The sequence below is a fragment of the Gymnogyps californianus genome, chromosome 8 (assembly GCF_018139145.2).
Source record: "Gymnogyps californianus isolate 813 chromosome 8, ASM1813914v2, whole genome shotgun sequence".
Classification (NCBI taxonomy): domain Eukaryota; kingdom Metazoa; phylum Chordata; class Aves; order Accipitriformes; family Cathartidae; genus Gymnogyps; species Gymnogyps californianus.
The window spans coordinates 19,856,352-19,881,632 of record NC_059478.1 but is presented as its reverse complement, the minus strand read 5'-3'; the positions used below and the strand labels follow the sequence as shown (position 1 = coordinate 19,881,632).

At 39.9% G+C, this 25,281-nt stretch overlaps 1 protein-coding gene across 1 annotated transcript in view; it reads right to left on the bottom strand.

Moving 5' to 3' along the window:
* Positions 1–25,281, bottom strand: part of COL24A1 (collagen type XXIV alpha 1 chain) — a 157,022-nt gene that overhangs the window by 27,566 nt on the left and 104,175 nt on the right. Inside the window, exons 29-42 of the mRNA XM_050901019.1 lie at positions 17,640–17,693; positions 17,299–17,343; positions 17,138–17,182; positions 15,795–15,848; positions 11,600–11,653; positions 10,468–10,521; positions 10,191–10,244; positions 8,828–8,881; positions 8,116–8,223; positions 5,049–5,102; positions 4,470–4,577; positions 3,345–3,398; positions 2,497–2,550; positions 1,143–1,199 (exon numbers count right to left, since the gene is read on the bottom strand). Of these exons, the coding sequence (XP_050756976.1) occupies positions 1,143–1,199; positions 2,497–2,550; positions 3,345–3,398; positions 4,470–4,577; positions 5,049–5,102; positions 8,116–8,223; positions 8,828–8,881; positions 10,191–10,244; positions 10,468–10,521; positions 11,600–11,653; positions 15,795–15,848; positions 17,138–17,182; positions 17,299–17,343; positions 17,640–17,693 (849 nt within the window). The remainder of the gene's footprint in view (positions 1–1,142; positions 1,200–2,496; positions 2,551–3,344; positions 3,399–4,469; positions 4,578–5,048; positions 5,103–8,115; positions 8,224–8,827; positions 8,882–10,190; positions 10,245–10,467; positions 10,522–11,599; positions 11,654–15,794; positions 15,849–17,137; positions 17,183–17,298; positions 17,344–17,639; positions 17,694–25,281) is intronic.

Sequence of the window (25,281 nt, the reverse complement as noted above, 5' to 3'; positions counted from 1 at the left end):
TAGCTCTACTTTAGGGAAAGGCCCCTACTCCAGTCCCACAAGAAACGGGATTTTTACCCAGAATTTTAACTCTCATTGCAGCAAATGGACCAAATCTCAGTCAAAGGAAAAATGATGGGATAGGGAATCATGCCCATAGAAAGTAAGAATGGCCAAGGCTTTCCAAAAGACATCCAGCCAATCATTAGATGAAATAATAAGGGACTGCCTTTTTCCCACCCGTCTTAAGTAGAGGCACAAAATGAAAAACTGGCCAGGCATCACTAACTGCAATGTATCTTTACAGTTCACAAATTAATAGTCACTTCTAGCGCATATCCACCAACAGATACTATTATGCAACTGCTTGTATACTCTCCAAAGTTTCAGCAGCCTCATGGCATGTTTCCTAGAGGGAATCCACAAGGTGGAAAGGCCCTGCTGGCACCGTTTGAGCAGTCAGCATTACAGAGCCAGTTTGGCCACAACAGAATTGGCTGGAGTGCCTTCTTTCATGCATTACCATAATTAAGTTAAGAACCTAGTCCAGACTCTGTCTTCTGTTACATCAGGGTCTTATAGTCCTGCCTTTTGAGGAGGTGAGATATAAATATTAAGGTTGATCTGAAGAGAAGTAGGCCGTAGAAGTATTACTTCTGGCACAATCAAAGCCTGAACATGAAACACTTTTAATAAGATTTTGAGATGGCATATTTTTTTCAGACGTGTTCATAATTGCTGCAGAGAGGTAGCCCACATATGAATTCAGTTAAAAAAAGGTTACAAAATGCAGCTCTCTCTAAATCAGCTAAATTAGCTTTGTAGCGATAATGAAATAAGTCAAAACATACTTCTGGTTAGTTAAGCAATTAGGTATAATTCAGGATAAACAGAGAGGGTAAAATTCTGTTCCAAAATGTGCTGGTCTAAACACAGACTAAAGGCATTAGTGTAATTAAACACAGGGCACATACTCTTAAGCAGGAAAGAGCACATGACTGCATTTTTCAGAGAGCGATTACCGATTAAAGGACCATCATTCTACATTTTTGTGCAAGGTGGTACTGACTCCTGAGACAGTGATATAAAGTTTCAGAAAGAACCTGCATTGTCTCTTGTCTTGAGAGGCACTAATATAATTTTTTTGAGAAAGAAAGACCTACTGGTTCACCTATGGGCCCAGGTGGTCCAAGGACTGTATTGTCTTCGCCTGGGTAACCCTAAAACAAAGATAAGCATTAAAAAAATATTAACTTGGAAATTCAACCTTATCTACAATGCACACATGTTCAATGCTAATAAACACCCAGAGAGCATACTGTATAGATGCTAGAAGTGAATATGATGCTTATGGTTTTACTACAGTGGAAATGGTAACTCCATTTTAACATGCACCTAAATGTCCCAAAGACATTTAGGACTAAAAAAACCTAAGTGTTTGCTCTATTCTCAAAGGCAGCTATAAAAAAAAAGTATTTTAACAATGTCCATGCAATCATTTCTTTATTTAATGAAAAAAAGGATAAACAGGATATTTGACAAGAGGAAAAAAAGAAAATTTCTTCCACTGTTTTGAGAAATATACTTAATACAGACAAACAAGTGTACAGAAGACTCCAACATTCAGCCTGAACTCTATTAAGTTTTAAATATGAAACAACTGCCATCCAAACTAATAGACAAAAAGTTATCTATTCCAGATGATATTTACCAATATTTAATGCAAAAAGGCTCACATTTTAAATATGATTAAGGGTTTCCAAAGTGTATCAAAGTGCTTTTTCAGAAGCGACCAAGCAAGCTAGACACCTAGGTCCCAACAATTTAGTTTTCAGTTATTGTTTCTGAAAAGTATATCACAACCTATTTATAACATCAACCACTAATTGCCTATTAGCAGTATTCATTGCAAAACTGGCCCTAATATAGGAATGTATTTCTCTGTCAGGTGCAGCTCCAAACTAATCTTCATGAAGGGAATCCCTGTACCTGCTTGGGGCCGCACAGACTTCAGTCAGCATACAAATCTGTTTGCAGCATTTGAGGCTCAAAAGAACAACAGTGAATTTGACACTAAAATGGCAGCACTGAGGCAACATCCTGCCCTTAACATTTTATATTAAGCACAGACACTTGTCCATCTTAGTTGGACTTTCAGCAAAATCCGTGGGTGTACTCACAGGCTTAAAGCTAAGTAAATACTTAGCTGGTTCTGCACTGATTATTTCTGTCAGCAGTGCTCGCTAAGGGCAGTGGTGCTATCTGATACAACAGAATGTGTTTCTTACAGTGGGTACCTTGTGTTTTAAAACCTGAAACATTTCAACTGTATAATTCGGAACTCTGCCTCTGAATGATCCATTTCCCCAGTTTTGCATTTCTTTTCATATTCTCTCACAATAGTAATAAATATTGCAAACGGTGGCTTTTGCAGCATGCTGTGGAAAACAGTCAGCATGCAGTAACATTCCCTCCCTTTATAATTACTCAAACTGTAAGACAGTATAATCTTCATACCTTTTCTCCTTTGGGTCCTGGGGGCCCTGGGGGCCCTGGAGGACCCTGGTGACCCTAAAGAAGCAAACAAAACAAAAATTAGTTCCAAAACAAATAATTAAAGAATAATTAATTCTAAACTGTCTTTCAGCTGCTTGTTACTATGATTTTTTTTTGCTGCTTGCTAATAATGCTAAATAGTGATGTGACACAAAATTAATGGGCCCAGGCAGAAAATGTATTGTGTGCAGGAAAAGCTCTGTGCACAGTGGGAAAGCAAAGGTTCTAGCAGGGCTTGACGCAGGTGAGGGGAGCCGGGCTGGTTCGCGCTTCAGGGTTAGGGCCACTGATGGAAGTTTCTGTTTGGAAAAAAGACATGGCAGTCTGGTCTGTAAGAGCAGGACTCAATCCATCTGTGATGATGATCATAATTATTTTTCAATGAAAGCCACAATATCTTTATGCCCTTCAACTAACCTTATTCGATCAGTTTCTGTTACTGATATGGAAACTGCCTGGCCAGACAGTAAGCAGAGGCTGTGGTGTTTGCTGAACTCTCTTTATAATGAATAGTTGTAGTAGTTTTATAGGAATTTTATTCACAAGGGGTGAGATACATTGGACAAACAAGGGTTTCAAATCCGTGATAAAAAACGACTGCTAGTGAACTCACAAAAACCAGTCATCGTTGCTTAAGGCTAACTTTTCTGAGTAGGCAATCATGTGTCATATAAATATATGTGAGTATCTGACACTCCTAAATATATTTGTGTGTTCTAGATACAGATCCCCATGATATTTGAAATTATTTAGAGTATCACAGACTTACCTTGGGATATGTGTGTACATAAATTCAGTATAAAACTCACCCCATAACCTGGAATTCCTGACTCTCCTTCAGGTCCCATTCCTCCTAGGTGTCCCTGTTAAATGCAATAATCAGTGAAAGAAAAATTAGCTCCTTTGTAAAATGTTACAACAATGCCTACTTTATAAAGTTATCACTTGGAAAAATCCTCAGATATTGAGATTTGAGAACCACAGACAACTTCCTCATTAGGTCCAACTTAATTTGGTAAAGAATACTGGGCTTTTCCCCATTCTGTGGAAAAAATGGTCAATGTTTTCAGTCCTAACGTTATAATCCCTGTGTATAATTAAGATCAAAAGGATCTGAGCTTTCAGGTATGTGGAGGAACTTTGTTTGTAAATGCTAAGTATGCCAAGAGAAGCTGAGGGTGGTCCTCACCTTAGGAAGTTGAGTCCTTCTCTTGAAAATATTGGCCATTAGGTAGTTACTTTACTTCTGTACTTCATGTGTTCCGGGACATAGTGCTGCATTCAGTGGCCACAGGATTGGGCCCTGGCGCAGTGAAATGGGCACGTTGCCTCACTAGTGCAGAGGCTGCATGTGTCTGTGCATCTGTCACACAGCTTGGAGCACGCTTGGGGAGCTTGTGATGAAAGGAGCTCAGAGTTAATGGAAATACGCTTAATTCAGTTAACTTTGGATCAGGTTCCCGTTCAATAGGAGTAGCAGCCCTCATCTGAAATGCTTTGTTTCAGCCATGGCTAAGGCTTATTTTACGTAATAGCAAACCCCATGATTTCTGTTCTTGGAACTGGAAAGGTTTAAGAAACAGCCACAGCAGTGAGGTTATATGTGGACTGTGGGGCATCAGTGTTCCATGGCATGCCCTGCCATCCTGCTCCTCTGATTGTCAGATCAGGAACCTGACCAGAGCATGAGATGACTCCTTCAAGGTCCATGGCACGGGTTTCTGTCCGGAAAGGTGCACAGGTCTCATTCTGATGCTGAAAGACCAGGGCACGTGTCGGGACGCAGAGGCTGGGAAGGACACTGCCTGCATCTCCAGCTACCTCAGAAAATATTTATACTTGCTACAGCTGTGACTTGCCTCTTCCCATGGAGAGACACGATTCTGCTAAACCAGAAATACATGAGCTCTTAAACAAGCATGTTTTGTACGAACCAAGGGACCTCGAGTTCCTCTTGCACCTTTGGGACCAATTTCTCCAGGTTGGCCAGAGTCACCAGCAGGTCCAATTTCTCCAGGAGGGCCAAGCTGCCCCTTTTCCCCCTGTTGGTGTTAGTGTATTAAAAATAATAAGAGATTGATACTAAGTTTCAAAATACAGTTTATGCTTAACCAAAGTGTGTAACAGCATTATTTAATGAGTATTACATTTACATATGCAATTTACTGTAGTTCTTAGAATGTCTGAACCCAGAACTCTGCAGTGAAAAAAACCTCTACTAAAGCCTATTATTTTTTTGTTTTGTTTTAGCCAAAGTTCAACATTTTTTGATAGCAGCAGAAACTGTTTTGAGTTGCAAAATCACATCCTGATACAAATTTAAATTTCCTAAGGTCCTGAATGTTATTGATTGCAGAATGATGACAATTCTAATTGCTATGGCTAGCAAGAAAAAAAATTGGCTTGAAGCATGACATAAAACAGGGATAGACTTGGTTCAATGGAATTATTCTGTAACGTAAATTTGAGTTTCAGATAAAAGGAAGGGAATTGGGAAAGATGAAAAATACTACCTTCTTTCCTAAACGGCCCCTCTGACCTGGATTTCCGGGTGTTCCTTCGGGGCCCTGTAAATTTGTTAGAGAGAGAAAAAGAAATGATTGGGAAAAGCCTGGAAACATGTTTAAACTGTGCTCCAAATTGGATAACTAAGCAGGCTTTTGTAATGCAGAGAGGTGGGAGGAAAAATCTCATTAACTGTGGCTGTGAGCAAGTTAGTAGGACTGTTTCAAGTTACAGCAGAAACAAGTGGGCAAGCATCAGGGATCACTTATCAAACTAGTGAAAATGCACTGAAAACAGGGGGGAAAAAAACCAAAAAAATCTTGTCCAAAAATAATACTTTAGGAATAAAATTACTTCAAGACAGCCACTGGATTTAGAGAAATACAATACACAACCAGAGGAAAACTAAGAAACCCTTGGGGCTGCAAGGGTGAAGAGCAGGGCCCTGACACAACTTGCTGTAGAGCAGAGACCTAACTCAGTAAGTGCTGGTGCCTACCACTGCCCGCCTCTTAGTGACTCTGTAATTGGGTGTCCTGTCTGCAGATGAAGGGTGCTATGGAGCAACAGCCCCGCTGCCCTCTAGGTCACTTCAAAAACTGACTCTCCCAGAGGGCTGGATGTGTCCACTGCTCACCAGTTTCAATTTACCCAAAAGCTCTGTGCGTTAGAGGAGGTAATTTAGCTTCAGTTTTGGATAAAGGGAGATATATTTGGGTTTTTTTGAATCATTGTGGTGATAAGCCAGTTTAAACTGATTTCTGAAGCTTATTTGTTGCTTTGTAAGCTTTTGTTTAAGGAAAACGTACTATTACTCTCATCTTCAATAAAACCCTCAGACAATTGATTATAGGAAACCGATTTCCATGTTTAGACCAGGATGTTATGATCTGTCTGCATCCCTAGAAGGAGGTCAAACCAAAACCGTGATGTGAACACTCCTAGACACCAGGGAGGATGAGTGGGGAGGGAGGCAGCTCTGCAGCCGCCTTTGGAACATGTGGAACAGAAACGTGAAAAATCCCCTGCTAACCACATCCTCCCAAACACTGAATTGCCAGACCCGCCTGTCTCACTGAGGCACAGCAGTACTGCTGATATTGTTTACTGTATACAAGTGTCATTACATACAATGTAGATATGCCATGGCTGAGCTGTTTTATGATAATTTCAATGTATGAAACTTTCGAGCTTCTCTGGAATTGCCAACCCAAACCAGAAAAAAAAAGTCGGGGTGATATCATTGTATCAGAAACAAAAATTGTTCTATAGCACACTAAGTGTGCTGACAACTAAAAAAGCATTTTTTTTTCCTTCACTAGGAGAGTTGTTCACTGTGCAGAACCCAGCACTAAAGACAGCAGATTGTAACGCTGATACTTAGAGGACAGAGGGGACAGTGCTCACAGCTGTGGACAGCTGGCCCTCCAACTAATGTTTACTCAGACTCCATCATCACATAAGAGCTACAGAGAAGGCAGCCAGAGGACTGCGAATGAGAACATGATGATTTTTGGTAAGGGAATCTGATGTCTGACTCAAGGCTACATACTTGCTTTGGAAACCGTGCTCCAAAATATTAGTTCACATCAAGAAGTTGCATAAAACTTCAGCAAAATAGATTTTATAGATGGATTTTAGCTGCTAGGAGTGATGCCAGAACAGATATGTGAACTGATCTAACAATGTTGACTATGGATCCCAATGCTCATTTAAAATTTCACCTGTGTATGCTTGCTGCCATTTCTCTCCATCTGCATTCTCTGTTTCAGTTGTCTATGGCAACTGGTGTTCTCATGATATGTTTATTGAATTCCTTTCACAGAGGTACCAAAATGAAGTTAGTTAAAGAATAAATGTCTTTTAAGAACAAAATGGAATAATGAAATTCTTTCTTTCTTCTCTCTCCTTACTTTTTATAGTATATGCCTCATTACATGGTGATTGACAGGTAAGAAGAGAAGGTCTACCAGAGACATGACATCATACCACAGCACAGAATTATCATCCGAAGTAATACAGCCCGGCATGATAGACCCTTATTTCTGGAAGTCAGTTCCAGCGCAGGATGGACAGCATCCATAACATTGTCTTTACAACACCTTGGCAGCAGTGTAGAAAGATCACTGTTAGGAAAGGCAGGCCATCCAACTGATCAGGAATCAATGGCAGGAATAATCTGGATTATCCGATATCTACCATGGGATACTGGTTTTAAGTCACTTTTGACCTGCCTTGTATTCCTTAACAGAGAAGGTGCTATAATCCATACCAACACTTCAAGAAATCCTGTGCTGTTGGTGTCTGCGCTGCAATAATTTTGTAACTAAAGAAACCTCAATGTTCAGGATATCACTTTTTCTAGAAATGTTCTTTTTAGACCTTCCTTTTGCTGTTAAACTTTATTAAAAGGAATGACAGCTAAGCATGTATGTGGTAAGAACATCAGCACAAAATCTTAAATTGGAGCCAAATCTTGTGTGCTCTAAGGTCTAATGCTTCATCATTTACAAGCTGCTCAAAATGGCAGTTCTTTGCCCCAAGGAACTTTTAATCTAACTACAAACTAGATAGCCCTGGGACAGTAAACAAAGCCATGGGTAGGGAAAGTGATACAAAACAACAAGAGATCTTACACCACAATTTATGGTGGTATATGCATCTTGCCAATTTCTTTGGGTGTTTTTAAAATTTAAAGAATGATCTAATACCTTGAGATTGCTCTCAGTCTCCAAATGAAGGTGAGGATAGAGAATAATGACAGAAGGTTGTCTGGAGAGGAGAGATCTGAAGTGAGAGGCTCCAGGTTGTGTGGTGTATGTGTCTGGATGACAAATGGTGAGGAATCACTATCTGCTAAGAGGTCCCAGATTTAAGATAGGAAAAACATTTGTCTCCTCTCTCTACCAATGCTGAAAAGCTGAACCACATAGAAAAGGTAGGCAAGCTAATTTAAAGATGGTCATCTCTAATTGCAATAGAAAATAAAAAATAAAAGAAGCAAGCAAAATTAAAAAGAAAATAATTACAAAAAGCAAATGAACAAGAAGTCCACTTAAACCTGAAAACACTTACAGGAATGCCCATTATGCCAGGTTCACCAGGGGGTCCAGCAATTCCTGGTAACCCCATCTCTCCTTTTTCACCACCTTCTCCAAGAAGTCCCTGGTCTCCATGGTCTCCCTAAAACAAAGCAAAAAAAAAACCCCAAAAACAAAACCAAAAAAACTTAGTCAAGCTGCTGGTACAGAATTACGTATTAAAAGTGAATTCTGAATCTTCAGGTCTGACAAAAAACACACTAAATCTGATGGGAATCTTACCAGTCAAATTCAGATCAGGCTCCAAGTTAGGGTAAAGCCCCTTCTATCTCATTCATACACTCCTACAGCCAGATTTTGCCTCATCCATTGCCAACTACCTGAGGGTGTCCTCTGTGACATCCCCTGTCCTGGCACCTGCCACAGTCCCTGGCACAGCAGTGATCCAATTCAGGGAGTGGAGTAGCCTTGGGCTCGCTCTCTCCAGCATGATAGTCACCAGGGAAATAAGCTGTACTCAGTTCTCCAGCTTGCATTTCTCTGTCAAGCCATTCAACTTTGCAGCCGTTGCAAGGTAAGCATGTGCCTAAAAGGCACAAGAAAGCCTATAATATACAGGGCCTCCTATGTTAAAACTAAGCGCACTCAACTGGGCTCTACTGACCTGGTGAAATAGGAGAAAAAAAGAGATTTGGGTCCTTAAGCTAATATGATTGCTTTATATCTGCTACAAAAACTGAATGTACCTTTGGGCCATCTTTTCCTTGAACACCATCTTCTCCTGGAGGTCCTGGTTCACCCTTATAGAAAGGAACAGTTGAAAACAAAGTTATTGCCTAAACTTCTCGACATAGAAGTATTGCCTTGGAAGAAGTCAGACTAGTTTTACATATGCTTATTATCTTTTGGACAACTTTCATGTTGCTGTTATAGTTTATTTGTCTTCATTTTTCACTGATTTACAGTGACAGAGTCACAGTCCTGTCAATCTCAAAACATAAAAGATGATCAACATTAAAGAAATGAGGCAATACTATGTTCATATAACACTGGAGATTTGGACAGTGGCACTGAGATTGTTTGATTTCAGAGTATACAACATGTAATTACAGTAACCTCAAAAATGTACCTATTCCATCCTGAAACTTCCATGTTTATGTGAATAACTACTATATTGGTATGTTTAGTGACTCAGTTTAAGGCCATGAAAAACTCATCATTTACCAACAGTATCGGCATCACGGCATTTTAGAATATTTGCCTTTCTCAGGTAAAGACACTGGCAACTTGCAGTTTTCGATGCAAACAGTAAAAAAGCAAATACAAGCTGCCCTATATTAATAACATAGTATTTCAGACATAGTGGTATGGTTAAGCCCAGAGCACCCACTGTGGACCAGTACCAGGAATTACTCTTCTCCAAGGACAGGCAGAATTGTGGAATGCACCTCGCTGGAGATTTTGGGCAGGAGGAAAAGATGACAGCAAGGAGCTAATGGAACAAGAGAGCTCAATGGTAAGACTTAAGTCTGAAAGGATATAGTTTATGCTCTTTTAAAAGCATCCTGGATAAAATCTGTTTCTAGCACTTTAAAAGGTTTTTTCAGCCTTCAAAGGTAGGCAACTGTTTGGGTCAGATGAGTGGGGTAAGATGCACAGGAAGAATAAGCAGGGGCACAAGTGCTTGGTAAAATCAAGTGCTGAATGAGCCATCCACAGCACCAGAAGCAAATCAGCTGCTTTAGATGGTGGTGCCCTGCTCTGCTGAGACTATAATGTTCCCATTATCTCACCTAGGCTGGGTATCCATACACAGCATTATTGTGTGCTGTCATCTTAACAGCTGGATTTACCTTGGATTTACCTTCATGCTCAAACCACTCGTTCATGTCTCTCAGTGACATGAGACACTTAGATAGTAATATTTCAACATCAGAATCAATACTCTTTTTAACTTGCTACAATATTACAATTTTTTTTTTTTTTAAAGGTAGGAGAAAATAGCTTCTTATTGAATTCTTCTGATAAATCAAGGTTTCTCAACCTGCATTTCTGACACATTCGTAACATACTTTCCTTTTTGGAAGAAGATTTGCATCCATAGCTTACCCTTAAACCTTGGTTGCCTGGTTCTCCAGCCCTCCCAGCAGATCCAATGTCTCCCTGGAACACCACAAGAAAAAGAAATCCTTGGATTTTAAGGGACAATATTCCTAACAATGACAGGGTTTACAGATAATGCAGTCATCATGACAATAACAATATTTCTTAATGGCTCATATCCTGTATCACTACCTACTTGGCTAATGAATCAGATCACTCTGATTTGCTTTTATGGAAATTTGAAAATTTAAACAGCACAAGAGAGAATAATTTCAACATTTACCTTTGCGCCTGGTTCTCCCTGCAGGCCAGGTTCTCCTTCAGGGCCAGAAGGTCCCTGCATGGTACAAGAGGTACTGTTACACATGATCACCAATAATAATTTTGCAACCACCAAATAATACAGCCAAAATTGAAGTAGAAAAACAGCATGAGAGACTGGGAAAGAATCATGTCTGAAAAATCAAATTAAGACAACACAGTTCTTTGTTCTTATTAGAGCCCAACAGAAGAAAAGAAAGGAGGGTATAGGACGAGTTCAGGAACTCCTGGGTCAGGAATGTATTGAAGACTCAGCAGTACCACTAAGCCTGTACCATTCATCATAAATTACTAGCAGGCTGAGCAATCATCTATCTTTTGTAAATCTGACTGACGACTTCATCACTGTTTAGGCTTGGAGCCAAGTACATAGAGCCTTTGGAGAACAAAGCCCTTTTTGGAGTCTTCAGCCCTTAAAGAGTTAATGGTATCAGATTGCTTCTTGTAAAGTTTACATTTAAAACTTTTTTTAATAGTCAGTCAGAAGACTGGATTTTGGGTGACTGAGGAAGTGCGTTGCTTTGAAAAAGCCAAATCCTTTCTGTTCTAAGTGAGCTCATCCCTCAGCTACTTCATTGCAAATGTGGCTAAAACATTCTGTCATATTTCTTTCAAAGAGATATTAAAAACAAAGCAAAAAATAGAAGCAAAAGTTAGCAAGAAGACGACTGCCTGCAGCTGCTTTTCTTCATCTACCATTTGCAAGGATATATGATTAATGCTGTTCTACTGTCTAACTGCGTCTAACTGCAAGGAGAATGGTGCTTCCAGGAGAGAAAAAAAAAAAAAAAAAAAAAAAGAGGAAAAAAAAAAGAAAGAAAGAAAGAAAAAAAAAAAAAAGAGTCCTTTGCTCAACTAAACATTCACCTTCTAGGTGCAGATGTCATGAACATATGCCCAAAGACAGTGCTTACAACAGAAAAAGCTACGTATTTTAGATTTTTTTTTTTTTGGTAACAGCTTTAAGTAAGAGAGTCTCTCAGCAGCTCATGGTATTTAAGTCAGCTGCAGGTAATAAAAAAAATAGTTTCTAAACACATTGTCCAGGCTTATTCAGTTGCTTGAGTGTTTGTAATTCCTACATAAAAGCTCACCTCAAAACCCATTTCTCCAATAGGGCCAGCATCCCCTGGTTGTCCTCTTGGACCCTGGCATTAAACAAAATTTTGGATGTATTATTCAGTTAACATTAAATTACATTGTATAGTCTTGACTTTGTCTCTTCAGAACTCTTCCGACTGGCATGAAGAAGTGTATTTCATTGTCTTTCCTCCTGAATCCAACAGTGTATATAAGTACCACTATGGCATACAGTACTGAAGACCTCATTGCCAATCTTGACACACTGAAAAAACAGATTTCAAATAATAGCACAGATGTCTCTTCTTTTAGACCAAAAGTAAATTATCTAAACTAAGCTCTCCTCTTGATTAACTGAGACTTTGTTTAATTAAGGTTTGTTAGACTGTCTAGTTTGCTTTGTACAAAAGCCTACAGTCTGGTACAGAATTAACTGAAAACAAGTACTGTGTGCTTCACTATGGATTTAGCAATGTTTATACAGGACAGTCACTGAGGTGTAATGGACTAAAGGCTGGAGCCTTTTTGGTAATATTAGTAACTATACTATGAGCATTTTCTTATAAGCCCTACTGTAAGTAATAAATTTATTGCAGTAACACGTAGGGATCATTTCCTAAAGCAGCATGCTCAAATTCTCTGCACATGTTAGATTGTCAATCTCTGCTCACAGAGTGGGATTTGTGTGCTGGGGGGTAGAGGTTGTCTGTAACAGCTTACAGCTGATTCCATAGCCACTATGAACGTACGTCAAGACAAATCAATCCTCTGGATGTATCCAGTCTTTGAACTTTCAGAAAGTTCATATTCATTTACCCCTTTGGGACTCATCTGTGTTTAAGTACATTCTAAATTCAAAACATTTTGTTGATCTATTATTCTTGTGTAAAAGAAAGATGCTGCTACCCATATTTATGATAGAAGCCTTTTAAGCAAATATTTAATCTTTTTTGTTTCACTTCCTCTTACAGACTATGCATATGGTTGTACTGGGTTTGCGCGGCAAGGTTTTGGTAGCGGGGGGGCTACAGGGGTGGCTTCTGTGAGAAGCTGCTAGAAGCTTCCCCTGTGTCCGATAGAGCCAATGCCAGCCAGCTCCAAGACGGACCCGCCGCTGGCCAAGCCCAAGCCCATCACCGACAATGGCAGCGCCTCTGGGATAACATATTTAAGAAGGGGAAAAAGTTACTGCGCAGCAGCAATTGCAGCCAGAGAGAGGAGTGAGAAGATGTGAGAGAAACAACTCTGCAGACACCAGGGTCAGTGAAGAAGGAGGGGGAGGAGGTGCTCCAGGCGCCGGAGCAGAGATTCCCCTGCAGCCTGTGGTGAAGACCATGGTGAGGCAGGCTGTCCCCCTGCAGCCCATGGAGGTCCACGGTGGAGCAGATATCCACCTGCAGCCCCTGGAGGACCCCATGCCGGAGCAGGTGGATGCCCGAAGGAGGCTGTGACCCCATGGGAAGCCCACGCTGGAGCAGGCTCCTGGCAGGACCTGTGGACCCGTGGAGAGAGGAGCCCACGCTGGAGCAGGTTTGCTGGAAGGGCTTGTGACCCCACAGGGGACCCACGCTGGAGCAGTCTGTTCCTGAAGGACTGCACCCCGTGGAAGGGACCCATGCTGGAGCAGTTCGTGAAGAACTGCAGCCCGTGGGAAGGACTCATGCTGGAGAGGTTCATGGAGGACTGTCTCCTGTGGGAGGGACCCCACACTGGAGCCGGGGAAGAGTGTGAGGAGTCCTCCCCCTGAGGAGGAAGGAGCGGCAGAAACAACGTGTGATGAACTGACCCAAACCCCCATTCCCCGTCCCCCTGCACCGCTCGGGGGGAGGAGGTAGAGAAAATCGGGAGTAAAGTTAAGCCCAGCAGGAAGAAGGGAGAGGTGGGGGGAAGGTGTTTTTAAGATTTGGTTTTATTTCTCATTATCCTACTCTGATTTGACTGGTAATAAATTAATTTCCTCCCTCCCCCCCACAAGTTGAGTCTGTTTTGCCCATGACGGTAACAGCTGAGTGATCTCCCTGTCTTTATCTCAACCCATGAGCCTTTCATTATATTTTCTCTCCCCTGTCCAGCTCAGGAGGGGAGTGACAGAGCGGCTTTGGTGGGCACCTGGTGTCCAGCCAGGGTCAACTCACCACAATGGTTTTGCTCCTCTTGATCACTTGGCAGTGATAATGCGAGTATATTCTTCCCTTGTAATAACAATGTAAACTGCATATGACTGAGCGGATTTCAGCAGATGCATATATTTTACCCTATAGCTTCATTTAAGTGTGACTGCAGTTAATTTCATGTTGAGAATTCACTTGGTCCTAAACTAAGTCCATCGGTTTTCATTTGCAGCAACTCCATGGCATTCCACTAGGCAAGTGTTACAAAGCTTAAGTTTGATTCATGAGCCAAGTATTTCTTCGTAATATTACCATGGAGCTAAGTCTGCTGGACTGGTAATGTATCTTTCCCCTGAGACTTTCAGGGAATTTCAGAAGCCAAAAATTTATAGCAATATAGGGACTCCTTTTAACCATTAACAACAGGTAATTTGCAAAGAAGGATTTTACTGACATGTCTGACAAGTAGGTAGAGTGTAATTTACATCAAGCCTGTTACTACAAATAGTTCTAATTGCTTACGTTCCTCTGCTCTTCCACCAATAATTAGGGTTTTTCTGCTCTGTGCAGAACTAGTGACAGGGCCAGAGAAACTGCTCCAGCAGCTGGCTTTCATATAGTGACCAGCTCACCGAAGATGAAATCAAGCTGCTTGGATGGGCAGTTAAAAAAAGAGCCACATGTTTCATTTTGTAACGTCTTGTGTCATTTTCATCACTTCTTTCTAGCTCCATAGACTGTTTTCCGAAGACATTTTACTCTTTCAGCACTTGAAAGAAAAGGTACCCTGTTCACAGGATAAGCTTTTCTTACTTCTGACACTGCATGTGTAGATTCTACGATGATGAGCACAACAGAAATGCAGGTTGCTCAAGACCACTTAGATTAGATAAGGCTGATATAGTCATTCTATATATATGAAAATTCAGACTTGATCAGAAAATGGCAGGAATTTTATGTATAAGCCTTGCATTGTAAGGCTCTCAGATGTCACAACATGAAGATTAGATAAAACAAATGAAAGAGACTAAGTGACAGGAATCCAATAATAACCGTTCGAAAAAACATTTTCTGTTGAAACATTTTGCCACTCCTACAAGTTGGCAGCTGAAGTTAAGTAGGCAATTATATCCAAAGGAAAATTTACCAAAATAAATGTTGGTATTTTTCTAGCCCCCAAAAATGTGCAATGGCTTTCTGTAAGCATGTCAGCCTATGGATTAGTAGAAATAATATTTAATAAAATTTGAAATAATAATAATTAGTAGAAATAACATTTTATGGCAACAGTTCACTTTCAAGATTTAAATTAACTATATGTCATTTGATGTGCAAAATAACTTTTCAGAAGCAATGAAAACACACAATTTTTGACAACTCTATTAGACTTCTGCACTATAAAATGGTAGCCTTCTCCCAAGTCCCCCTAGGACAGGCCAGACTCTTTCACTGTGTTTATATAATCTGGTCTACCCCCAGAGATGGTGATGCAATACTATTCCTGTCATGGCTACACCTTGCAGCACTTTGCATATATTTGCTGCAGATTCTGCATGATCTTCTGTTACAATATTAGCCACATAAAAGTGAGCGTGGTTTTGAAATAATAACAATCAGAACAAGAATCCATTCAGCAGAGGAATGTCTGAGGTTTATTATAACAGTCTTTTTTGTTGAAAATTGAACCTGCCAAATAGATGTGGTCCCTGAGTTCCTGCATAACTATCCTAAAATTTGCCTGAAAAAAATACCACTAATATCTGTATCGGCACATACATTTACATAATTCATAACGTAGATGTCTACCTCAATGCAGCGTAAAGCCACATAATACTGTGGTCCAGATTCTGTCATGCTCTCTTATGTTGTGCACCCCTTACTACAGTGCTTCCCAACACGACTAACAGGTCTCCTTCTGAACAAGTTACACTAAGCAGGGGAGGTAGACTCTAGCCCTGCAGTTTTGGAACAATTAGCCCACAATTCCTATCTAACCACAGCTGGCAACACTGAATCTTGGTAAAACGGAGCTTGAGCTACCAGGGAATTCAGTATAATATGTGGAAAAATTTTTAAGCAGGCATAAGGATCAACTTACTGGCTCTCCCATTGGTCCCCTCTCTCCTGTGGTTCCGGGAGGCCCAAGCAAACCCTGGAAGATTAAAATAAAATAAAAAATCATTGGAAACAAGCTGTTTCATATTGTGTGAAAAGCCACTTCCTCTCTTATTTCTGCTCACTCAATAACTTTCTCAGAAACACCCAAGAAATATGTGCAGCCTTTTCTTCTGGTTGACATGCATTGCCACATCACTAGCTCCTGTGGCAGGTGAGGGAGCCCTGAATAAATCCTTCCTCAGTTTCTTTTACATAGGGATGGATCTTAGCTGACCCACCATTTACCAGTTCCTCATCATTCTCCTTAGACTTAAGTGCTGCTTGTGTGCACAAACTGGGCCTAGATACAATGTTATGAGTGTCCTGCCCTACCAACTGTATTTGAGATGATCAGTAAAGTTCACAGCCCACTGTTCTTTCTGCTCAACCTGGCTCATAGCATATCTGTCTCATAATCTCTTGTAGAAACTGTAGCTGTAGGAGTAAGAGCAGTATCTTGTACTTTGCAATAAATGTACTAATTCCCATCATCTTAACCTAATGAGGTTTTGCTTCATTCATTTCTGTATATATAAATACACTTAAAAGCCCTAGTGAATGAAGAGAAAGTGAAAGCCCATTGTGTCAAAGGTGAGAGGCAACAAGCTCCTAAATCTGAGCAGAAGAGGCAAGAGAAGCACAGTGACAACCAACATTGAGTCTCAATTTCAGCACAAAATCACCACCATTACTGCTTTGTTTCTGCTTTTCTGCTTCCTTCCTTATTGAAAATCCAATACAATTTAGACTGACTGGTAACCTTCTTTGTAAAAGAAAGCCTCAAATAGAACATGTTAGATTTCCATTGAAAGAAGCCCTAAAAGGAGGAATTTTCTCCTATACATGTGATATACATTTTACATATTTTTTCTACATTTATCCCAACATTGATAGTACACATCTACTCTAAAATCTGTCAAAGAGTTATTTTTCTATGTCACAATGACATTCTCCCTTAAGACTACAATAAAACTAAAAAAACCCAAAGCAACTTCTAGGACCCCCCCTACAACTACAGTGGCCATTTCTTCTGCTGCAATTTGCTATCATATTGTATTGTGTGGACCACCACCCATGAAAACACTGGTCTTGTAGCAGACTAGACCATATTCACACTTATTCTCACTTCTGCCCTTGATTCTGTGTATGAATAAATGCAAACCATACTGTCAGTTTTCCAGCTGCTCTAAAGTAGACAAATTCCCTCATATCTGAGCGTGAAACAAAGTATGAGATTTTGTGGATTTTTTTTTTGGTAGAAGTACTAGAGGATTTCATACTCACAAGTGCACCCTGATCTCCTCTTTCTCCTGGATTTCCAGCTTTACCCTGGTCAAAGAGAAATATTGAAAGACAATGCTGGCTTCAGATAATTTCCAAACACAGCTCAGAAGTTAGTAGTAACTGTGTTAAGGCTTACTACAAAGATTGGCTCTGATACTCACAATGAGCCCAGGAACTCCTTTCTGTCCCAGATCGCCTCTTTCTCCCTGATAAATAACCAACAATGTGTGACTTCTATGTGCATTTGCTAGACAAGCTGCATACAGTTGCTGTCAGTTTAAATGCTGGGTAACTCTGCAGAAAGTGCAGATTCAGGCTTAGATGGTCTTATACCATAACAAGGAAGTACCTGAAGAAGGCAGAAATTTGCAAATCTCCTTCTGCATTAAATGGAACTTTATGGTTTCTGACATGCTGAGTTGTTTGTTTGTTTGTTTTGTTTTCTTATCTGTTATGTTCTATCTCAATGTTTTGTATAGTACCGAGCAATTCAAGCACTCACCTTAATGCCTTGTGTTCCTGGTTCTCCTGGAGGACCGTCGAGACCTCTTGGCCCCTGAATATTGAATCAGTGATTTGGAATATTAATTATGCATTATTTTTGGTTATCATCAGGGAGATGCAACATAAGATTTAGGAGAGGGGAAACATGTTTTGTTAGCACAAAACCAAATTTTCATTGTATGTTAAGTATGAGATAAAGCTTCAAAGAATAAAATAAGTTTCTGGTTTGCTGAAATATGAATTTAAGAAGAAAGATTTTTTGAAAAATATGTAAACAAAATGTTCAGGATCTCTGTTAGAGCCAGCTTGCATGCTGATAGCTTCTGCTGTCTTTTCCATCCAATTTGTATGCATGCAAGAGACAAATATTTAGAAGAATTTAGATGAGCACTGGTTATATGAAGTGCTTGCTTTTGAGCATATTATAAGTTGTATATGCAAAAATCCAGCTTGCTAGTAAGACTCTAAAACAGGCAGATAAAGTTCTTCCATTAGTAAACCAGTTTGAAGTAAGATTAAAAGCAATTTATAATCTTGCATAGTGAACTGCTCTATTGTTAGACTAAAATGTCTCTTGTAAATTGACTTTTTATAACCAATAGATAAACAAAGATAACCTGTTATATTACTGTATTACAATATAGCAAATATTTATTGCCAAAACATTAAAAAATGATTATTTAAGATTGGAAATCTAAATCCATTAGTTTACAAGCAAATGAAAAATCCATAAAATAGATCATGAGCAAAATGGAAAAGAATATTTTATCCATGCTGACTTAGGAGGTTATTTCCATAATTTTAAACATCATGACTATTCGGTTATGGAAAATAAAATTAAAACCAGTTAACAACAACCTAAAACCAATGACCACTTTAAAGCAAGAGCTAGATAAGTATCAAGACAGAACCAGGCTCTTTACAGCAGTATGCAGTGGGAGGATGAGATACAACAGCTTTCCTGGTGGCATCTGGGCTGGGCTGGCATCAGAGGGAACTAGTACATGGCTATGGCAGTGCCTAGAGGAAAACGATCTGCATTTTCAGAGTGCATTTCTGAGTTGTAGGAATCTTACATCTTGGGTCATGGTTTATAGTGCAGGGCATGCAATCATGACTGATTTCCAGAGAGCTGTAATACTGTTCTAATAGGTAATAATAGGGGCTTGCAAAATGACTTTGTTGGAAGCACATCTGATTTTATTTAGATTACTTTCCCCTCAAAAATGTCTGTGACTTCCACGTCCCTCTTGAATTTCCTGAGACAAAACATAGCAGAATTCTGTTCTCTCCAACCCGGATTTACTGATGCACATCAAAACCTCTGTCAGAACTAATGGTGAGCACCCACCCACTTCTCTCTGGAGCTACAGTGAAAATGTCTGACTAGTAACTCAGGAACAGTGTGTATCCAGAATCATTTAGGCTTTCCTCTTGAAAACAGAAATCTCTCAAGAAGAGGCCTTTCCTGTGAGCTGAAATATAATTACAACCCCTGGCAGAGCCAGAAATATCCCACGAGAAGCTTATCTGTCAGCATTTCAGCACTGCTGCTTCTGGCCAGCATGAGGGAACACACAGAAACCATAGGAAAAGGAAAATGAACAGGCAGGGAAAGCTGTCTGAATACTTTTGATACCTCAGTAGTTTGGGACACAGCTTTTGTGAGGCAATCCTTGGGTTAGCCTGGCCACCTTTCTTGTTTTGGTCTAAGCCAGGACTGGGTATTTACAGGCGATTTTTTTAAGCTAAAGGAGAAAAGAGGCTACGGAAGATACTCTGGGTTGCTGCATGGCTCTCAGTGAGAAAGGTCCCAAACCAAAGGATACTGAAGTCTGTGGAAAAAACTCCTGGTGACTTCAATGCACTCAGAGATCAGGACCAAAACACTAATGGTGTTTTCAAGGGTGATGGAGGCCTCTATAAGAACAAGACTGGGCCTCACATTAAGATTATGCAACTGTGTAAGTCCAATTATTGAATTATGTTACAGCATAATTTAAAAGAAAGCTAAACATGGTGATCAAATTAATGTCAGGTTACTGCTCTGTACTTTTCCTGTAACTGCTATCTATAATGCACACAAAATGGGTTGTGATGAAAATTCAAGGCAGACTAAGCAAGTTCAGAGTTCCATGATCTGATACTCCTTTCAGGTGAAATGTCTCAAAGAACGGGAGGAGAAGGGATAGGAGGAAACTTTGAGATGGAGTGAGGACAGGTCAGTAAGCTGGCGGGTAGAAGGCGAGAGAAGATCACGGAAAAGCTGCAGAGGAGTCACCTAGGGCAACTTCCAACAATAGGAAGGGGGAAATTGAGAGTGTTAAGCTGAGCAATTGCAGGACAGTTTTATTGTTTCTCAGACTTTTTAGATACGTGACCTGTGATTTGTCTTCGTGCATTGTCCACAGGGCTGATCAGGGGATAGAATCTCAAGATGAAATATTAAAGGAGGAAAAAGGGCACGTTTTGATTGTACAGATTTGCGTAATAAAGAAATTTCCTTCTAGGTTTTATCTTCTATCATTAATAATATTAACAGATAAATTGTTTGAACACTTGTGACTTCCTTTTAATCATCAAGGACGTCATAGCCCATAGTTTAATAAATGGTCCTGTCAGGAGACTGCACAGGATTCTCAGTCTGTATTATGTGCATAACACAGCAAAATCTTTCTGTTAGTCACACAGCTCTCCAGTTCAATGGAGTTCGCATCTACAGCCCAATCATTAGGAAGAGAAGGACAACTGATTTGATCACTAATAATCAAGCGAAAAGGCCTACCATTCAAAACACCAACCTTCTACTGTATATTTTTGAATCGAAAACAAAGTAACAGAAACCAACGTGATGCTCAGCTTCTGGCTCTGGGCCATGTCTGCCTTTAGCCAGCCACAGAACAGAGTGCAGGAATCCAAGGGAAAGGCAATTTAATATTCTAACAAAAGTACACCATAACATTCCTATAAATAGTATGGTGTGACTCGTTATTGGCACAGATTAATTGGATCTGTATCATTTCCTACTATAGCTAGTACAGAATGAGAGATAAACATGATTTGCCTGCTGTTATTTCATTTAGGTTGCAACAGAGCTGAGGAGTAAGGCTGCCAAATGATTGCTACTCCTTTTTTCTTTGGCATGGGTTCAGCTTTGTTTCTAAAACAGAACATATTACATCGAAAACTCTAGAATGATAAGCTGAGACAAAGTTCATCTAAGAAGGCAAGAAGCACCAATTAACTCTTTTTGTTCTTTCTCATCCTGCCTCCTAAATATAAGAAGAGTGAAAATAAACTAAACAGACTATGTAGCTACTTCTCTTTTTTGGTGGTTGATATGGAAGAATATTAGAAAATGACATCAACTTCAGCCTCACTTCCTTTGGACAAAGACAGATAAACACACTCAGCTACTGATGTATCACAAAGCACACTGGCCACTAGTTTCACATAACAGTGAAGTGCACACATTTTTCTAGGTTCCATATTCCCTGCTGTGAGAAGTATGAAAGATATCACTCATTAAAACTGAGCGCTGATGTCCTTAGGTAATTGAGGTTCTTTATGCCAGTACAGACACAACTGAAGCAGAGATAACCCTACTGGCTGCTACAGACATAAACTGCTGTTGCCTGACCCCAAATTTACAGCACTTCACCATGTCATTTATCTGCGTTTTCAAAATTGAATTTCATGAGCTGCATTGCAGGAAGGTAAGAGCAGAAAAATAATTGCTTTTGAGCTTTAAAACACCGAACATCAGCCTGAAGAATACTAACTGCTAAGAATATTAGCAGCTATTCAGAATTTTGCTCAGGTCTCACTCATGAAATGAAACTAATGATACAGGACCTTTTCCTCTCAAATTAAAAGCAACAGTTGTATTAGTCAGAGATTATGGTATGAACTAAAAGCAGAACCAGTCTCTGACATTGTAGTTTTCTTCTCCATACATTAGCAAACAAGAACAACAAAAAGACATGCAACAATGGCTTCATGGCTGCCTACACTGCAACCAGCATGTCTTCCAGACTAATGTATTTCTTCCTTCTGGTCATGGAGAGAAATTCCTTCTCTTAGATACAGATATTCCCACTCCCCAGAGTGTCATTCTGCCACTGAAGTAGCTACAAAGTGGTGTTCTCTCTCTGTGTTTTCATGAGATTAACACTAAAAAATAAAATGTGTGTCACAAAAGGACCCAGCCTTCCACATTATTCCAGCTGAAGTGCATCAAGTCTTGAGCATGAGCTGAGGAAGCTCTGTGCTAGCAATATGCTCAGTGGTATATCCCCTCAAATCCCCTGACAGTGAGAGATACTCCATAGACTTCTAGACAGCCTGCCTTCAGCTGGCCAGAACTCCCAGGCGTACCGGAGACTGAGCAGCTGGATACTCTCAGGCAGAAGTAGGCTGCTGGGTAATCTTGGATGTGAACTGGTTGCTGAAAGGTCCAGAATTTATGAGATGAAGGAGTTCTACTCTGTGACAGTGCAGAAGCAGAGGGTCAGCGCTCCTAAGACTTCCTGTATATTCCAGCTGTGAAGACAGGATACGTTCTTGTTTCAGTACACAACAAAGGGGAATTTCCATATGCTTCTACTTAACTTCTGTATGTGACTGTGGTATGCATTTTGATGAGGCCTGCCACACAGAGCTCGAGGTTCTGACACTTCTCCGTCTGAATCCAGTGATGACAAACCCCAGGTTTCAGCGGCCCCCAGATATCTTCTGTATGCGAGATTCCACTTTGGGTCTGACACTTTGTTCTTGAGAGCAGACAAAATTCTCAGTGGCTTCAGTGGGGCTTTGTTCACAGAGCCTGAAGACCCAGGTCTGCTCTGAGACCCCCTTCCATGAAGCATTCCCAGTCCTGCTGGATGGAGGCAAAGGCATAAACCACAGCTCCAAACTGGGACTTCCACAGAGCTTGGGATGTTTAGGATTTATTTTGAGTGATCTTTAATTATAAGCAATGTACTCCATGATGTGCTGCCAAAATGATAGAGACAGACTCCCTCAAAGATTCCTGTCTCAGTTGGCAGAAGATGTGACACTCCTTAAATAAAAACTATCTTCTACCTTCAAAATAGAATCTAAATTAAAATAAGTTGTTCCCCCCTAAAAACAATCACCAGGTAGCAGATGCTGCTGGGAGGGAGGACAGCCTGCAGGGGAGGACTCACGTTCATGTCAGTAGCTTGGCTCTGACTCCGGCTCTGGTGATGCTGGCGGACGGACTTGCCAGGAAGGAAGGAGCAGAGGAGGAGTTTAGACGGAAATGCTATGTCCAGAGGAATTAAAATATACAACCTACAGCAGTTCAGTACCAATTTCAGAGACAACTATTTACACCAAATTACTTCTGAGCTAGCTTTCTAACTCACTGCATCCTATAGGCCACCAGTCAAACTGAAACTCTGGTGCACCAATAGGGCCCGAGGGATTTTCCTTTTTAGATGAAGCTCAAACATCAGCATTTTTCAGTGAAAATGACTGCATATGTGTACTCCTCATCTGATGCCACTGGCTTGTGTGTCCTGATTCAGCATAACACTTCAGCATGTATTTCACTTTCAGACATGCTCCTGCTGAAATCACACAGAGGTAAGGCACCCATTTGTTTCACTGAATCAGGCCACTGAAGAAAAAGTGGCGCCAAGCTGCTACTTCTTTTCAGCCTCACAATTGCTTTGCATTTCTGTTTTGATTTACTTTTTCAAATTTGCCTATGAAGCAAAAAGGCTGTTTTTCCCTTCACTCCTCTAAACCAAAGCAGAGATTCACACTCCTGTCAGAAGGCTGCCATAGTTACTAACATAGGGCTCCCAGGAGCCCCTAGAGCCTCCGTCCACTGAACACATTTGTATAAGCACCTTTTGAACACTTCAGGAGCTACTTCTTTGCTAGCCGATGCCTGGGGTTGGACGCTCCTGCTTACACCAATTCTTGGTAGTGTGCTTATCAGTGGGGGTGGATTCTTGCCCTCTGCAGCTAATTAAGGTTTCTCTTTGAATTTTGTTAGACATGTTGCATAAACAAATATATCTGCATTTCAGCTTTGCCTGACAAACAGGCCTCAATAAACTCATTTTTCTGGGCACTGATAGATTATGTATGTGTGACATATTCAGTTCAGAAAATAAGCAGGTGAGATGTGAGAAGCATTTGCTATTTCTGCATGTAAAATTATCAAAGTAATACTGAATATTTCTTAGTGTATATGATTTTGTGTTTGTTTGGGGTTTTTTTACAGATAATTCATTATTAAATTAAAATGTCTGTTATTAAATTAGCAAATTAATTCCCCAGAAATAAATTTTTACTAATATATCCCTTTAAACAGGCTTTTAAAAAACACATCTATTATAATGGAAAAATGAAGACTATTTTCAGAAGACCATACAGGTTCTCTCTGATGATGGTGGGTATGTCCTTTTCCATGAGCTGCTGAGATAACTTCCTTAATCCTGAAACCCGGACTCAGACAAATCTCCTGCTAACAGGTACTTCAGACAAGCACAAGAAGCTATAAGTGTATGTAGATAATACGCTCAAATCTGCTTCACCTATTTAAGGAAATTGAGGTTTGGGATGAATTATACTCTATGTCTGAAACTAAACAACAACAACAACAAAAAAACCCCCAAACACTTGGCATTGCCAGCTGGAAACCTCTCTAATACAGGGGAACCCAGAACCAGTATTGCAGACTTTTAACAGAAGTTATGCATTTCATATGTTACATTTCACAAATTGTTCCTACAAACTGCACAATGAACAAAGAGGTAAATTAAAACAGATTTCTTCTGAAGGAGGGGGAAACCATACTAAAGAAGGAAGGCTCATTTGAAACGTGAAATTTCTCTATGAATAATCCTGTAGTTTACTGTGAAGTTGCTAGGCATTATATGTTTTGAATATACAGAATATTCAAAATATTGTATATTTAAAAATAGTGGATATTTCAAATATAATGAATATTCAAAATATGGTTTCAAATATACTATATTAATATTCAAATATATAATCTATTTAGATATATTATTTTGAATATACTGAAAATATAACTCTTTATCCAATCTCTTATTTAATAGTTTAGCAATGATGAAAAAGTAATATGTAGAAGAAGATATAGTTAATAAATTTTGTATTACAAAGTTCGCTAATCACAATATTTTCTAATCTAAAATCTTATTTAAAATGCAACGTGTGCTTCTCAAGTGTCTATCTTTAACTGGAGTAAAACCTCCAGATCTTACAACTTTTCAAATTTTAGCATGTATTTTCTCAGAAAACATACGTATCACAATAACAAAGGAGGATAAAGGAAGGCTATAATTGTATTTCGCTGTAGCAACACACGTTTCTGCTTCCTATGACAGAAAGAAACCAACAAAATTATCTCACTGACAAGGATTCAGGGACTTTATCAGGAATGAGTGGTAAGCACTGCCTGATGCTAACACCACCTGTGAATGTGGTGTCACCAGCCATCACACTGGTCCAGCCACTGGTACAAGTTGTACAAATCTCATAGGAAGCCTGGATATGCTGTCAAACTGCTAGGTGAGGCTGATGTTAGAAGCGTGCATCTTCACTATTCTCAACAAGCTCCATAAATCCAGTGAGAATAC